The sequence below is a fragment of the Coturnix japonica genome, chromosome 1, assembly GCF_054131305.1.
Source record: "Coturnix japonica strain WE chromosome 1, WE-NBRP24, whole genome shotgun sequence".
Lineage (NCBI taxonomy): Eukaryota > Metazoa > Chordata > Aves > Galliformes > Phasianidae > Coturnix > Coturnix japonica.
The window spans coordinates 55,742,314-55,760,992 of record NC_140663.1 but is presented as its reverse complement, the minus strand read 5'-3'; the positions used below and the strand labels follow the sequence as shown (position 1 = coordinate 55,760,992).

General features: G+C 38.6%; 1 protein-coding gene across 4 annotated transcripts in view; it reads right to left on the bottom strand.

Moving 5' to 3' along the window:
• The window catches only part of FGD4 (FYVE, RhoGEF and PH domain containing 4), a 107,906-nt gene that overhangs the window by 26,945 nt on the left and 62,282 nt on the right, over positions 1-18,679 (bottom strand). For all 4 annotated transcript variants that reach the window (XM_015866274.3, XM_085541028.1, XM_015866302.3 and 1 more), the window contains 3 exons: positions 13,397-13,561; positions 6,700-6,880; positions 3,167-3,641 (listed from right to left, as the gene is read on the bottom strand). In XM_015866274.3, the coding sequence (XP_015721760.2) occupies positions 3,167-3,641; positions 6,700-6,880; positions 13,397-13,561 (821 nt within the window). The remainder of the gene's footprint in view (positions 1-3,166; positions 3,642-6,699; positions 6,881-13,396; positions 13,562-18,679) is intronic.

Sequence of the window (18,679 nt, the reverse complement as noted above, 5' to 3'; positions counted from 1 at the left end):
ATATCTGTCTTAAGAGTTAACTCACATGGTCTTATTCTATTTTGTTTTTCATCCTTCTAGCACCAACAACAAGTACATCTAGTAGGAGTTGTAACACACCTCGCAGTTTGGATCTTGGTCTACAAGCCAGATAACATATATTAGCTACTCAACAGGCCAAAGATATTAAAATGAGATTGCTCCCAGTCACATTTTCTCAAAGCTTTGTCCCATTTCCTTCCTGGATTTGATGATACAACTGCTTCCCATTTCTGCCTTTTCCTGGAGAATCCTGCCAGCACCTTCCTGTGTAACTTGGATGCAGGCTTAGCATTGCCAGTCTAGCATTCAGCACTTTTATTGGCACAGACAGGGGGAAGCACACATTGCTGAACAGAAGATGGAAACATAAAGTAAGGTATGGCAGGTTAAAGGCACACTGGATTGACACTGGAATTACATTTAGATAGAAAACAATGTTTATACATTACTATCAAAGAAATCCTCAAAACAAATCAACAAAACAATTACCTACATATCAGCACCTTCTTGGCAGGACCCATTATATTTTATCATGTAATACATGAGATCCATCTTTCCTAGTTAATGAAATTACCCTCCATGTATACATGCAGGGTCTCTAGTTAGTTATATGCAAGGGCTTGGAGAGATGGTGCTCTTTTGTGAATGAAAACAATGTAGCTGTGTAAGAAACAGATCATGAAGCAGAACCTTCCAGAAACTATGCTATGTGAGGTGACTGGTGAAAGCCAACAGAGCTTCACCAGGGGCAAATAGTGACTGACAAACATGGAGGCTTTCTACAATAGAGTTACAGCACTGGTGGGTAAAAATAAGAGCAAGCAACATCATTTACCTGGACTTGTACAAAGCATTTGGCACTGTCATGCACAACATTCTCATCTGTATAAAAGAGAGGCATAGATTTGACAGATGAACCAATCAGTCGGTAAGGAACTGGCTGGATGGTCACATCCAAAGAATCACAGGCAATGGTTTGATGCCCAGGTGGAGACCAATGATAAGTGGTTTCCCTCATGAGTCTGTTTTGGGACTGGTATTATTATCAAACATCCTTGTCAGTGACATGGACAGTGAGACTGAATGCAATCATCAAGTTTACAGATGACACTAAGCTGAGTGGTGCAGCTGACATAATGGAGGGAAGGGATGCCATCCAGAGATATCTGGACATGTTTCAGAGGTAGATCCATGCAAACCTCATGAGGTTCAACAAGGCCAAGTGCAAAGTTATGCACTTTGGTTGGAGGAATCCCAAACATGAATACAGACTGGACAATTAGTGGATCGATAGCAGTCATGAGGAGGACTTTGGTACAGTGATAGATGAAAAAATGAATAAGAACTAGCAATGTGCATTGATGGACCAGAAAGCTGGTCATGTTCTGGGTTGCATCTAAAGAAGTGTGGTCAGCAAGTCAAGGAATGCGATTCTTTTCCTCTAGTCTGCTCTTATGAGACTCCATCAGGAGTGTTGTATTGAGGTCTGGGGCCTCTAGCATAAGACAGTCATAGATCTGTTGGAGGAAGTCTAGAGAAGGGCCACAAAGGTGATATGTAGCATCTCTCTGGTGAAGAAGGGCTGAGAGCTGGAATTATTTAGCCTGGAGAAGAGAAGGCCTCAGAGAGTCCTTGTAGTAGTCTTCCAATACTTAAAAAGGACTTAAAGGAAAGATGGGGAGGGATTCTTTATCAGAAAGTATATCAATAGCACAAAGTGTAATCTTTTTAAACTAAGAGGGTAGGTTTAGACTAAATATTAGGAAGAAATTCTTTGCTAGAATAGAATACACTAGAATAGATTGCCTAGAGAGGTTGTGGATGCCCCATCCCTTGAAATGTTAAAGGCCAGATTGGATAGAACTCTGAACAACTCAATCTAAATGGAAGATAACTGTGCCCATGGCTGAACTGATTGGAACTATATGGTCTTTAAAAATCCCTTCTAAAGCAAACCACTCCATGATTCTGTGAAGACACAGACAGAAACACTATCAGAATCTATGAAGTCCTGTATTTCCAGCTCCAGAATCGCTTTGAAGTTTTGTAGTTAGCTGATGCAAGTGTACACCTGCTACTGGGGAACAGCTTTAGCAGTGCTCAGTAACACAAAATGGTTTCTGACCATCCACTCACCCCTTTGGCTGTGTGGTGAAGAGGAGGGCATGGAGAGTGCTAGCCCAGCCCCCTGCAGTGACTCACAAAGCAAAGATGGGCTGAAACTATTGATTATACCAGTTGGCCATGACTACTTCAGTATGAGAAGGTAAACTGCAAAATCAAACTTTTAGAAAAGGAAATACACATAATTTTCTCAGCAATTAATTTTTCCAAGACAGACTTTCTTCCGCCCACTTATTTCCCTTAATTATTTTAAACTTTCCTTATGAAGAGGCTCAAATTCATCATGTCACAGCTCTTGATAACGAGGCATATACTTCATATTTTCTGAACTTCATGTCTACTAATAGCTAGCATATTGCCACTGCCTTTCCATATTTGACTTGACAACTACATCCAAGATGAGGATCCACACAGCAGTTCTGCCAGAAGTGCTGTTGCTGTAATTTACTACATATGAAATTCTGTTTCACGTATGCTACTATATCTTCCTCACAGTTTAGCATAGCTGATGCACAGTGCTAAACATGTACACATAATTGTACACATATTTCAGGTTCAGTTTGTTTCTCTTTTTCTTTTTTTTTGGTACCCTCAGATCCCTCACCTGATAAAGAAGGAATGAAAAAATAAATTTCTGCACATCTTTCATTTTTTTTCCTTTAAACTCACCATGAACACATTTGAAACATCAAAATAGTTTTGGTGGCATTGCATAAACCAAGAAAATTGTGCCATATCACATTTTCTTTCTGTTTGCTAGCTCACTTCAGAACCATATCACTGAATTGCCACTGGATAGTCAGGCTTTCAGATCTCCTTTTGTAGTTTCAGACAAGTTTGTTGATTCCTTTTAAATATCCTCTTTTTAATAAAGGTAGTAGAGGAAAACTCATCAGATTGATTTTCAGCTGATTTGCTCTACAAAACTTCTTTTTGTAAATAGAAATCTGGAAAATATACACAAAATAGCAATATTGCAAGAAGAAAAAAAAACCCAAAACTTAACAACTTCTCTCTTTACCTTTGTTTCTGCAGGTTGGTCTTGTTTGACGATTTCCTCATTCAGTTCTTCCTCCACGTTAGTATTAATTTCATTGTCAGGGGGGAGCAGTGTATCACTGCTTGGAGTCCTGTAGCAGCTGTTAAGTACTGATCCTTCATAGGAAGTTGTAGTTTCCAGTGAATCTCTGGATGTGCTTACTCTTTCTCCATTTACCAAGCTGCTGTTGACTGAATTGTCTGAAACCAGGATGGACACAGTAGAATCTCGGTCAAGTATCCTGTCCTCACGTTCCACCTGGTCTTGTGCTGCTACTCCATTGGCTGTATGTGTCAGTGCAACCTGAGTTTTGTCGGTATTACTGTTTCCCTGTTTTAGTAGTGGGTGTTGGGAGGGGAGTTTTGGCTGAGGTGGTGGCGTTGACCCATATCTTCCTTGAGATTTAGAGACATTGAGAGCAGAGGAATCTTTCTTCAAGTCAATAGGACTGAATGGGCTAAATATACCAAACAAGCAAAACATAGAGAAAAAAAAAAAAAACAGTTAAACATAGCACTATAGAAAACCCCTGTTATGGGGAGTAGGACAGCCAGACCATATAAGCAGTTCCTCCAAACTATTTGTTCCAGCGTTAATATCAGGAAGTTCATACCATCAATACTTAAACCACATTTCTCCATTAAAACACAAACATGCATCTTTCACCGGAAAACCTAAGTGCTATCTGTATTGACTCCCTCCATCCCCATCTCTCTTGTATCTCAGTTTTCAAAATGAAAGGCAGTATCACTGACTACATGCAGGAGACGAGGAAAATGAAGCCTCAATACATACTGCAACCTGCCCCAACTATCCCAGAAGATTACAAGCAGAAATGAGGAAAGAATTCTTCTCTCCCAGGTACTAGTCCAATACCTAAACTAACAGGGAACCTGTTCCCTAACTGCCTGCTAAGAATGCATGAAAAACGTCTGAGAACGTTTAGCATCCCTTCCCTTAACTCAGCATATTGAAGGCAGAGTTTTTGGTTACTATCCCATTTTTTTTCCCCCAGTTTCCTTCTTTAGCAGCATCCTTCCTTCAAGATGCATCTCTTCTGGAGGCTTTTTCCCCCCATATTTTATCTCAGCTTTGAACATATGTTATCCCTCATTTGTACCTTTCACTGTCTATTTCAGATTTTTGAGACTTTGAATTTTAAGATAATATAAATGTTAGCCCACTCTGTAAAAACGTTTGGCTTAATTACAGCAAATAGAAAAAAATATAATCATTGAAACCATAATAAAACCTGAGCATTTGGATTTTAAGCTCATTTATCAAACCACATTCAACCAGAAAAACAGAAACATGACTGAGATTTAACACATAGTTCTTAGTATGGACTATTAATCTACCAGGAAGTTGATGATTAGTTATAAACTGTACATTTACTCCTTATTTGTTGGACAGTTTACAAGAACATTGCAAGCATATTCTGAACTTCTGTATACTTCAGGTGAAAAACATATACCAGCTTCGTTTTCTATCCTATAACAAAAGAAGTTCACATTTTTCCACTGCATACATACAGCACAATGGTTTAATTACCTTTTTTTTTTTTTTTTTTTACGTTATCATAATTGGCAATCAGAGTTTGCACTTCATGAACACACTGCCAAGCCATTTGCAAACCAATAATTACAAGTGAAGTTTGCCTTCATGGAAGACTTGCTCTGCGAGGTAAGGTCATTTTAAAAATGTGCACTGCTTCCCCAGCCACAGCAGGACACTGGGCATGCCACTTAGGAAGTTTCTCAACAGCAGAGATCAGAGTTTTGAAGAGAATTTATCAGTAGATAGATATTGTTTGGTGTACTTAATAAATAACATTAGCCAAAAAGGTTATTCAGCTTCTCCCACACCTAACTCCCCCCCAAAAAGCCCTTACAGTCTACAAGAAGGAAAGTTTTTGAAGCTTTCTTGTTGAGTTTATTTGCATATTATTTAGAGAGTGCCTATACAATCCAGCAGGTGTGGGTAACAGGAAGAAATGTAGGGCTTAATGGCACAAGGGCATAGTGAACTCGTGGAGCTTTCTTTCAGAAAACAAACTGCTATCACAGAAGGCAGTGTTTCTATGGACAGGGAGATTCCAAACAGCGGCTCACATCCATCAGGACAGGATGCCTTGATGTCTTTATATTGGTCCTTATTGGTCAAAGGCAGAATTTTAGGGAAACTCTTTTTTATGCACCTTATTCTCCACAATCCACATACGCAATCAAAAGGGAACTGCTCAGACATAAAGAACATAACCAACCAAACAAAAAAACTAAAAGCACACACCATTGTATCTTATTTGAGAAGTTTTTGTTAGTTCTCAACTACTAGAAAGAGAGATCAAGGAGGTAAAAATGTTTTCCTAGGCTCACTACAGTGTTAAGAAGATTTGGATAGTGCTTTGAAGAAAGAACAGGAAACAGTAATAACAAGACCAGGGATTCAAACTAGTTTAATTCTCAGGACCTGCAGTGCTGCCTTACAGAGTTTTTTCCCACTTTTCTGTAGTTGTCATGACAGCAATGCAATTAAGCCTGTGCAAAATGATGGAAGTTTCCTGTAGATGAAGCTCTGAAATTATTTCTATTCCATTAAACAAACCTATTTTTGCAACACTCAGCTGTTTCTGCATAAAAAATTAAGTTTCCTCCACCTCAAGGAGGAATTATTTCAGTGAAAACCTTAACACTCAACAGTCTCATTAGGACATGCTCTGTTGTATATCACACATTCAGTCCGGTACAAGCCTCAAAACATTGCTATCCTAAAGAAACAGAAGAAAGCAATGTCCTGTACTTGTAACACTTCCTGAATTGCTCCTCTGTCACGGGATTTCTGGAATGTCACTCTCTTTATACAGAGCAGATGAATTCCAAACTTCTGTTTCAGAGTTTGTCATATGCATCCAATTAAAAGGCACACAAGAAGCACTATTTTGTGAACTAACTGTATCTCATGTTTCTCCAAGTCTTCCTTGTAAAATGCAGTATAAAAACTAAGGAAGATAAATATATTCAACTGAGATCACCAAGTACTACAATGCAGTTTAGTGGATACATGCCACATCAATACAACTAACTCGCTTCACGTGAATAATCTGAAGACATTACGGTCAGTATAAAAGGGAAGTCAGGACTTTCCTTTTTACAGGCAAATAGAGAAATGTGGGTGCTTTGTGTTTTTTTTTCCTACAAGAACAAAAGAATTTAGGATTCACTTCAAAGTGTCATTCCGAAATTAAATTGCTGATGTTTTTCAGGATGTTTTAACAATGCTCCGAGTATTGTGGGTTTTAGGTTTGTTTTTTCTGTTATTTGCTTGTTTAAAAGAAAAATTAAGACTGGTGCCTCATCAAAATGAACAGGCCTGTGCAGACCAAATACACAATTGTATCATTTCAAAACATGCTGTTTTGTTACCAGTTCCTCTGGCAGAGATAGGTTTAACACTACCACAGTATCCGTGTTCTTCTTTCAACAGAATCACAAAAGGATTAAAATCACATCACATACCTGCATCCCTCAAAACGATGGATGAGATCTGACACTTTGCTGGACTTTTCTTTTGTGACACTAGAAACAGGTGTAGGTGTATCTTCCTCCATTCTTGGTTTTGAACTTGATAAAGCTTTATGCCTAGAGGTTTGGTATGTAACAGGTGATAGCTTCTGCAGATGAAGTGGCTTTGGAGGCACTGCAAATAGTAACAGTGATCTGTCAGTTGGCATGATCGGTCAGAAAACATGAAAACTTTTGCATAAGAAGTTATCACAGTAAGAGAAATTGTTCCATTTACTTAGCTTTTAGGTTGCATTATGAATTCAGGAACTTCATTTAACCTTTTATGTGCTGCATTGTATCAAGCATCTTCTTTTCTTATTATAGTATATAAAAGCCAAACCACATACTGTTGAAGCTAAAATATTAGGGCCCCTCTCCCTTCCATATTCTCCTTCCCCCCCCCCCCCCCGTTTGGTATTCTGTAGCAAACTCGTGTGGCCTCTACAAATGCAGATTTTATCCCAAAAAGGCACTGAGCGTAAGATCTAACCACATTGTGGAAGTTGTGAATCTTTCCTCAAGAGAGACCTAAACAGAGCTGCTCCACTCTGGTGCCCTCATTATCTTCTCCCTCAATACTTCAAAAATGATCGCCAGTGGAAAAGAAAGATTTGCCTTCAGCTTGAACCTTTGTATGTGTATATTGCTGAAAATCTAGGTCCCACAAAATATTTTTCTTTATTTTTTTTTCATACCCTGACTATAAACTCTTGTTAGACTGTTAACAATCAGCCACTGTTTAACTGGGTAATGACTAGAAGACAAGTCATTGCCTGTGGCAGCAACTGCTCCTTGGGCTCCACAGGCAGCATGCAGGTGTGCTGCAGAGCCTGCAACTTCCCCACAACACGTAGGGGCTTGCTAGAGAGCAAGCAACAAGAAAAGGAGGCCAAGAACATACATCAGCAACTATGTGCATCTCACATGACAGCAGAATTAGCACTGATACAGGATGCTCAATAGATGGATGTGAAAAGGCCATATTTGTCATATCATTGACTCTAGAACAGCTTCCTGACCTACCCTGTAATACCCATGCACCATAACATAAGCTTAAACCCTGCCAACCAACATTTGAAAGTGGTAACAAAAAAGATTATTGCAAATATACTATCACAGAATACAACAGCTCTGATGGATCGCTTGATTTAGGATGAATTTCCATCCATATCTTAGATGATATTCATAGGAAGCAGCATTTATCGGTGCTTCCAATAACCAAACTGTACTTAGAGACTACAGTGATAGCTGCATTCTGGAAAGAATCATGAGAGGCACAATGAAGAAATTAATGTAAAACAAAGAGCTTAACATTTCAATCACATTAACTACAAATGTGGACAAACAAAATAGAGGGAGAAGAAAGGTGTTCAAGGCCAGGTTGGATGGAGCCCTGGGTCAGCTGGTCTAGTGCTAAATGTGGAGGTTGATGGCCCTGCCTGTAGCAGGGGATTGTAGATTCATCATCCTTGAAGCCTCTTCCAACCCAGGCCATTCTGTGATTTTGTGAAAGGTAAACACTACCGTTCAAATTCTTTAATGTATGGGTGTGTACCTTTGGTTCTTTCCAACTTTGTTTGTATTTGTTAACACAATGAAAAAGGAAGACTGGAGAAGGATGCAGTGCAGAAACAAAACTGAAAATATTGTTATTTTCAAATAGTTACAAAACAACACTAAAACAAGCAGAACAGTTGGGCTTGTTCAGCCTGGAGAAGAGAAGGTTGCGGGGTGACCTCATTGCAGCCTTTCAATACCTGAAGGGAACCTACACCCAGGAGGGGAGTAAACTCTTCAAAAGGGCTGACAATAGCAGGACACGGGGAAATGGTTTTAAGTTAAAAGAGGGAAGATTTAGGTTGGATGTTAGGGGGAAGTTCTTTACTAGGAGAGTGGTTAGGCCCTGGAACAGGCTGCCCAGGGAGGTTGTGGATGCCCCATCCCTGGAGGTGTTCAAGACCAGGTTGGACGGGGCCCTGGGCAACCTGATCTAGTAAAGGTGTATGTTTGGTGACCCTGCCAGGCAGGGGGTTGGAACTACATGATCCTTGAGGTCCCTTCCAACCCGGGTCATTCTGTGATTCTGTGTAACATACAATTGTGTAAGTGTTGCAGTATGCCAACAGAAGCCCTTATGGTAGGGCTGTGCACGTTTGCTCAGCTGCAGCAGAGCTGAGCAGTTTCTTCTACACTCCATCTTCCCAGGGAGCCCTGAGAACTCCTGGCAGAATTAGGCCAATGAGCATCACCGAGCTGTCAAAGCGCTGAATAGGTTACTGCACTGACAAAGGCAGCAGGACAGCTGAAAAACACGAGACAAGCAGCCTGGGAAAAGCAGGCCACGTAACTGAGTGTGGGCATTGCCATTCCCTCAGGGTAGGAGACAGATGGGAAAGAGGACATCGAGTAGATTTACTGACCAGCACTGGACTGGCTTCTGGCTCTTGCAATACACTGTGCAGAGCCTGTGGTCCTGCGTGTTCTTACTTGATGGACTCGTACATCAGTTCTTTTCATACCCACACAAGGATATATTAAAACTACTAAACTTGAGGGAGTTCACATCTACTAATTAAGCAGAAAGAATTAGTTCAAAGCTATTTTTACACCAGATCCATTGGGACAAAAATTAAATTCTAAGACATTCTGTGGAAGGGCTGTGCGTGTTTGTATCCTTTACTAAACAAAAAATGAAAGAAAAGAACCAGTAAAGTAACAGCAATTCATTACTGCAAGCACAAGGAACCTCCAGTCAAACCAGATTACACCAGCATATTGAAAATGCCTTTGAGGTCCTCAGAAGAGAATCCTGAGTTTAAGTTATATACTCTCTGTTTCGCTATTACCACCTAACAGGCAGCATTTCCCCCTAATCAGCTACTCCTATGGCTGCTGTTGGTTTTAGAAATAGAGCAGTGGGAAAAGGACAGTCACAAGATCAAGGAAAAGAAAAGCATCAGTAGTATAAAAAGCCCTTAAAACCTTTCTGTAAGGTCAACATTGTTAACAGGGATTATGGAAAACAAATTGCATTAATACTTCCCTCAGTGTACTTCTGAAGTGCTTTGTTTTAATCAGATTATTTTTCAGTGTGCACACGGCAAGGATCTTAAAGAAAAAAAATGAGAGAAGACTGGAGCATTGTAATACACTGCATAATACAGAGCTCTGTTCAAGTCTATAAATACTCTTGCATTTCCACTGCAGAATTTTGAGCTTATTAGGAGATCTGAACAGCATATTCTGCCTAGAGAAAACCTTTCAGTATACTCTGGTAGCTACTACTGTAATATGCCAGCCCAAATGTGCAATTAAGGTTTAAGTTGTAGTCCCTAGACGTGCATTCAACTTTGTACATGCAAGGAAATGGGAGCTCATTTGAGACACCCGCAAATGGCCCAAACAGGTACAACAGCCTCAGCCGGTGCCAGGGTATATTATCAAAGGCCATTTATCACTTCTCTTGGAAAACACCTATTCATTCCCCCTCTACGCATTTAAATTATGATGGTTAAAATGCTGTTAAATTTTAATTCAATGAAAATATTAAGCTAAAAGTTCCCGTGACAAATACCTGCAGCTATTCTGCCTGACTCATCCTCCATTGCCTTTTTCATGCTTTGTCACTTACATGAGGATCCAGACATACAAGTGCAACTGGACAGATGCCAAAGACTTACACTAGGAAGAACAGTACAAAATAACCAGATCCACATTTTTATATAACAAATATCTTCCAATAACATATTAAGAAACAAGGTCAATTATAATCAAGTGTGCTTTGTTCTCTCATTTATCTTCTTTCTGTATGTAACATTTGAAATCAAGCTTTCTTGTCTCTAAGTATTGCTACAGGTTTCTTAAATCACTGTTCATTTTGAGAAGTCTAGCCAGAAACAGCTCTCAGATTCAGTCCAGCTCACCTTTACTTGTAGAAGTTCAATTTGTGAAAGAAATAGTCTACATTGCAGACCTTTAAGAGTTTTTCAGCCCAGGACACTGAGATTTGTCTATGCCATTTCATAATAGAACAGAGCAGGTCATCTTCTGGAGTGGCACATCATCTCCAACACTAACAAAGGCGTCTCTGGCATCAGTAAGAGATTCACAAGTACTCTTCACTGCTCATTAGAAAAATCTAAATGAGCAACTGATGCAAATTCTTCAACTGACAAGACACTTCTCTGCTTTAAGGAAGCATTAACACTTCAACATATTTTTCACCCTACAGTGAAACTGGCTGCTACAGACAGCACTTTGAGTACCTAATACTTAGCAATTGGACATCACATAAAACCCACGCAAGAGGTTCTAAACGTACGGAATAGAAGAACGTAGGAAAAATGATCACTTTGTTCATGTTGCAGCTCGCTATAGTGAGGTCCTGATCATCGCCCAACTATATGTAGGTACTTGCAAATTTCACTGTATTTTTATTTCTTATTTTTAGCAGTTTGCTTCATTTCTCAAACATCACATTTGCCTCAGAACACATTTGCATATATTGCTATTTCCAATGACTACCACCAGTCTGGATTAGTCCATACAACGCACGACGGACGTGATGGCAAAGCACCTTATTTCACAGCTGCTACAGACTGCATTTCTCTGCAGTCACAGTTTCCTTGTTTAACTCCATCACCAGTTGTCATCCACTCTCTGTCTTTCTTCCAAATCTGCAGGCTTTCATGAATCAAGCAATACTCAAAGAATTTCAACATATGAATTGCTAAATCGTTGATGGAAGGAATTATTTCAGAACAAAGATTGCTCTTTCATTGTCAGTGTATCACACAGCTAATTTGTTTTCCCCTTTAAATGCCAGGAAAAAAAAATATGAACAAAAAGAATTTCATATTGTATTCTCTTCAGAAATGTATTCACTTGCTCTAACTGCTCTAAGTGATCTGTTTCCAAATATTCAAACTACTTCTCAGTAACCAAGTAGAGACCAAAACAAGTTCCGAGTTCATGGTTCACTTCAAGTGCAAGATTTTGGAAATTCTTCCTCTATTTAAAAGTTACCCTTATTAAAAATACCCGTATTTCACTTACGATGCAACCACAAAGTGGTCTTTATCTCTCTCATTTTGATTGCATACATTCTTGTCAGTTTTGAAAGTCTTTTTGCAGTTTGTCTACAACCAAACATATGGGCACTGCAATTCAAGCCTGTGATCTTATTTCCTCACATTGCAAAAGGACATGCAGTATTTGCATGAATAGAACAGCAATTTGGAAAATCATTTCTCACTAATATCAAACTGAAACTGCTGTGCCTTATCACTTGTTAAAACAAAAACAAAAAAACAGCTAAAACTTTTAGTTTTGAAAAGTTTAAGTCTTTTCATTCATCACCCAATTTTCTTCTAAAGTTCTTCTATTGGGAAGAGCATGTGCTCCTTTGCTAACTGATCTTTAGATAATGCTTTTAAAAGAGCCCTGGGAACTGGTCACAAAGATCACTTCAGATAAGCGTTGCTTATATATGACTGCCAGTATTGTTCATTAATCTAAAATGTTTTATCAAAGGTTTAATAAAAACAAACAGAACAAGAAATACAGATTTATTTTGCTTTCATTCACTATAAGTAAACAAAGCTTTTGTGGCAACCCGGCAAAATTTCTTTCCCTCCTTAAGATGAATTCAGAACTAATACAAGTGTTTTCAAGATGAATTTTCCCACAGATTGATAGACAGGTATTTAAATCCACTACATGAAAGTTCTACGTAATTGTAGTCTCTATACACGACTTAGATGTGACCTAGTTTTCTTTAAGTCCCTAGCTTATGCCATATCAGCAATGTGTCTCAGAATCCAATCCACTGAGTAGGACCATTATATCAGTCTTCAAAACTGTATCTTTTTTACCTTTTGAGATGAATGAAGCTTCTACTGTACATCACTCCTAAAGGACACCAAACCAGATTACCTTAGAATTCAAGATTTACAGAACATATAGGCCCTCTGTTATGATCAACTTCAGCAGAATCATCAATATTTTTCAGAAGACCACATAAAAATTGTTCAAGGTTTAGATAAATAACCTTGACATGTAGGTTAGAAATCTATCCATCTTCTAATATTATAAATACTGCTTATGTACAGGAAGAAGGGAGATCAACTACTCTGCAGATATACTGGAGAACTTTACTGTGAAAATGCTGAGTTCTTATTTCTTTCCACATAATCCCACTAGAAGACTCCAGCTGAAGTCATCAGGAATCCCAGAAGTTTTGAATTTCCTTCCTGACATGAAGTCAGACGGACAATAGCTTAATACAAACAAGGGGCTTACATGTGTTCTCACATCTTGGGCAGAGAAAGAATTTCACATTAGTTACCTGGCAGTAAGCATACAGCAGATTGCTAGACAGTTGTGATGCAAGTACAGAGGTATATCGATACCAGCTTTTATTTTTCAAAACCATATTAGTTACTAAGTCTAACCTTTCTTCTAAGAAGCTTTTTCAGTGAAATATGAATTTACCAGATTCAAAACATTTACAGGACATTCGTATTTCTGTGGCCATCTTTTACCCCACTGTTTTCTCTGTGAGAAGTACTGCCCTTTCAAAGTGTTCTATTTCTATGAAAGCATGAGCTGAAGCACATATTACCTAACCAAAGTATTTGAGACTACTTACCTTGTGGCTTTGGATTTGAGGCTGAACGTGGGGACTGTTTGACTGGCACACTTCCATTTATTCCCTGAGCCGCTTCATTGTGTACATTCTGCTCGACTAGCCTGGTTGTGGCACTTGTTGGACAAGATCTCGACAATATTAAGGACTTTGGACAGATGCTGCTGCCTGAAAAACATGTTCAAAAAGCATGAGTTAGAAACAGAATTAAATGCACGGTAGAATGATTATATACATGTATATTAAGTGCTGCTGCCTCTCTACAGAGAAAATTTGAATGCTTGTCTTCACTTCGAAGCATCCCATTGTAAAAACAGAGACTGCCTCCCACTGAGATTTATTAAATTGTTTAAATCTTGAAGAGTTGCATATATAAAAAAATATTTCCCCTGTGACTATCCCAGGTTATTCTAGAGAAAGCTTACAATCTCTAGCTGCCTTCTTGCTATCTTTATTATCAACAGGCTTGTTTAGGAGAAGAAACATTGAAAAAACAGCATTTTTGTTCAGCTGTTCAATTTGAGTATTCAGAGTATTCACAAAATACTATGCATTCAAAACGTTTATTTTTCTTTCCTTTTGGAGACAAGAGCTACTAATTACATCATTAAAAATGAAAGCAAAGCAAAAAGACAGTCGACATTTCTATTTCATTTTGTCTTAGCAGAGTGGAATTTATTTCACCTGAGAGAATGCTAGCACGATGCCATTTGTAAGAGAACTGGATGAGAAAATAAAGGAAAACATATCTGAACAACAGAAATTGTAGTAAATGCATGTATTGGAATGTACTCACATAGGCCTAGACTATGCACTTTTGGATGTGCGTGCGTAAGTTATTCATTCTGTAAATGTAATTAAAAGACTTAAAATACTGCTGTGAAGGAACTCGGTATCTCAATTAAGTTAATGTTCCTCCACTTCTGAATCAAAAAAATCCACAACTTTGTGGGTAGGAACAAGGGATGGGAGAAATATCCACTTCTCATTTATTGCAGTGTTGCCTTAATTATTTCCATTTTAACAACATAACTATGGCAGACTTTGAACACTTACATTTATTGTTTTTATTTGTTATCTCATTTTTATCTTTGCTTTATCTTTGCTCGCTTCCACTAGCAGAAACGCAAGTATAGTCGAGGTTTTGTTTACTCATTTCCAAAAAAACAAATTCAAAACCCAGCCAACCATTCAATGCTCTGTTGTCTTCTAAACAACTGATCTGCAGAGTCTGGAAGCACTGATCTAACACATCTTCCTATCCCAAGGCAAAATCCATTATATATCAAGCCATTCCCAGTAACAGTCAAGCACGCTCATTAAAAAGCAGTGGAAAGGGATTCCAGAGGTATTGCTTACCATTGTTTAAAGGTCCTTCAGTACCATGTAGATTTCAACAATATTCTAAAGTACTTATGTTTTATTAGAAGCTCAATTTCTTTTTAAGCACTGAAGTAGCATTTCACCAAGAATCTGCTTTTGCAAACACAGAGTCTTGCAGAGGTTTATGCTGAGATCAACAACCTGCCCATACAAGGCACTGGTACTCATATCACAACATGCACAGGACATTTGTGGCTGCAACATGGCATCACTCCCCCTTCTATTTCATTCAGTTAGCAATGCATCTCCCAAGAATATAAAGGTGTCTGTTCCCAGATGATTATTTAATGAGGCCCACTCCACGTGGATGCTTCTCAGACACCCACGATCTCAGACAAATTCTTCAGCTGTGTTTCCTTGGGTATCTCCATACACAGAAAGCCATCTTGTACTAAGCAGTAGGAACTCTGTCCCAGCTCCTTCCTCGTTTCACAAGGATTCACCTTGTGCCATTCCTGCCTCTCTACATAGAGTGGAGTATTGAAAGCTCTTGGACAGACTAAGGAGATGGCACAAGGCTTGTAGGAGCAAGTCTTTGTGATGTTCATCAAACAGCTGAATTTCTCTCCACCACAGAATCATATTGTATCATATTGTAACTGCTCACACTTCAACTTGGAAATCTCCAATTTAGAAACAATTTGAAGAAACAGCAACTTCTGGCAGGATCAGTACATCCCACACATTATGTAGGCAATTGAAACATATGTTAGAAATCTACATTCAGATCACTCTTCTAACTCTGCGATGAGTGTGAAAGCATGACACCCTACAGCTTTATGAAAACTGTTCAGACTGTAGATTTGACAGATAACACACTTCTTCAGGACCTCTGGCTCCACAACTGCAGATCAGTAGAAGGCATATTGTTAACTGTTCATGCCAAGAATGGAAATCTCCATCAGAATTGTACCTTGTTATTTATTAAAAGGATTCTCTAAGAAACCAAGGTACTGTCAGGGTCAGAATAGGAACGTGCTTTATACACACAAACTTATCTCCATGCTTTTTCTTGTTTAAAGTTAACACTCACAATCAGATACAGAGCTGTTGCTAAACAGAACAGTTCAGTTCTCTGCCTCTCACCTTGTCACCATTTAGTTCAGCTTCCTCTCATTGCTATGTCTCACCCCAGGCTTGGAGGGGAGCACCAGCACTTGTACAACCACACAGTGAGACAAGCAGTAAAAATGACACAAAACTAAAGATGGATCACACAGATGGGGTCAGTGAACCAACGGCCATTCCAGCACTGCTGGCTGCCATAAGGGAAGAGGCAGAAATACAGCTGGACTTCTTTAACAGCCCCTACTTACTATCTTCAATTTGTTCTTGTTTGCATGAGCCATTATACCAGCAATTCACTCTATCTAGGAGGTGTATTTCCTACAGACTGACACACCACAAACATTTAAGACACATTTTGAACTTGTAATTCTGTTAACCATCTCACATCCTCAGTCCTCAGTTTTGAAGTGTAATATAGCCATAACAGGATAAATAAAATATGTTCAGCTTTCTTCATATGGAAAGCTGGAATGGAAAAAGGTAACCTAACTACGAGAAGTTACATTCTTTGGACAAAAAGCATTGTTTTACATCCCTGGTAATCTAAATCCTGGTTTCTTTGTCAGTGAAAGATGATACCTTCCAGATGATGTAGGAAAAATAAATAAATAAATAAATAAATAAATATCAGAAATACAGGAATATTCACTACAGATATGTATCTAGTAGCAAAGGTTTGGAAGTATATTATAAGCAAAGCTCCAAATACTTTGTTTTCAGTGTGTACAAAAACACCAAATGCTTTACAAGCAGTGGCCTGCATTTCATAGAATCACAGATGTTGGAAAAGACGAGTACAATAATTTAGTTCAACCACCAGCCCATCCCCACCATGCCCACTGACCACGTCCCTTAGTGCTATATCTACAATCTACACATTTCTTGAACACCTCCAGGGATAGTAACTCCACTTCCTCCCTGGGCATCCTGTTCTAATGCAGGACCAGCACCTGGTATTGTTAAAGCTCATTCATATTTCAGTAGGGATGTTCAATTCTGTCCATTTAAGCAAGCAGCAAGATAGTCTACACTTTAGAAATGCAGTTGTTCTAAGTGCAACTTAAAATCCAATTGTGTATACAAAAAGTCAGACATGCAGCAAAAGCTTACAGATGCTGCTGGGCTGAAATAGATTCCCATTGTGATTGATTCTGATCTGATTAAAGAAGCACTCACGTGTTGCTGTGGTTCTATGTGTTATAATAACTGAGACATTAATTGAACTCAGAAATGCAATGAGCAATGAAATACTAGACAGTTCCTGTGTTCACCAATACATCTCTAATACTCCCTCTTTTAATTGGGGACAATTAGATACAATGAAATGAAGTGAAGGATTTAAAAAAAAATTTAATGGGTTCAAGCAAGAATGCGAGTGATAAAGCAGAGATAATAAATAACTAACAGAAAAGAGAAACACTCCAAATCTGACGAGCACTTAACTGTTTTCTTCATAATTTACAAGAAAACTGGAAGATATTTGAAGCTAAGAAACATTATCTAATTTTTCAGAGCATTTTAATTAAAAATAACTTGGAGTTGTGAACATTTAGCCAGCTTGAAAGGTCAGTAACATGAAAATATTGCTTACTTGTATTCACAAGAGGTTAGACTAACATTTTCACATTGTATAGGTAGTTCATCAGCAGTCCCAGCTTCACCAAGACAGGCTCAACACCACTAGATTTTCTATCATATCTGGTTTTACTCCTACCATCTACACTTTCCCATCGCCACTTAATGTTTTACTGCCACTGTGATCTTACTCTTGATTGTACATTCTGAATGAAAGAAATGCAACATGTCTGTATGAAGGAAAAGGTTATTCTCCTGTGACTGTCCAGAGGCAAAATTTAAGTCTCAAAATAAGTTTTACTTTGTTTCAAATGATGTAACTACAAATGCAACCCGTGTGTTACATTCCCAGGATAGCAGCCACAGTCTTGCCACACTTTCTTATTCAGCGTCCAGGCAAAGCTTCACCCTTGCTACTCGCCCTCAACACACACGGAGGTGCAGCTAATATTCTCCCTACTGAACTTGTAAGAAAAACATCAGTTTAGCCACAAGAATCTTGTCTTACAATCTCCTGATCAGTTCAAAATAGCACAAAGTAGCGCTGACACTAAAAGAGATTCATTCAGCCCTCTCACTCACTCACTGAACACTGTGGCAGGGCCAGTATAAGGACAAGCAGTTTCCTGGGCACAAACAAGAAGGCAGCTCAAGAACTCTTGCACAGGGAGTTATAATAATAGATTTGTTGAGGCCTGAGCAGGAAATCTAGCAAACCAGGTCATGGATTTTACCCACAGTTGTGCCCAACCCTGCCCTCAAAACTAATTTTCTAATAACTTAAACGGTACCTACCACTCACGGGCTTGTCCTGCTTGTGAAGAACACATATCAGACTATGAGATACATATTACTAATTGCACACCCAAACATGTTTTAAGAATAACTGCTTAGACTAACCCAAACTATGTAAATTAGGAGTATGGAAGAGAGTAGGAAGTATATATATCAGAAGTTTAGAATTATCCTTGAAGGGTGGAATCTTGGCAAAACTTAGGACACAGTTCAGGTTTTAGTAAAAAAGTTGTTCAGATACATATAGTAGCAAAACAGAAAAATACAGAGATTTTTCTTGCAAAGCAGTTCTCCAGACAAAGGAAAAATATATAGATATATCCTAATTTCAACAGAAAAATGTAGATCACTTTCCAAGAACAAGGCTTTTATTTCTGATATCACTGCATGGAGACGTTCCCAGGATTAACAAGTACTTTCACAACATATGTTGCAAGGAAAAAATCAAACTACATGTATTACTTG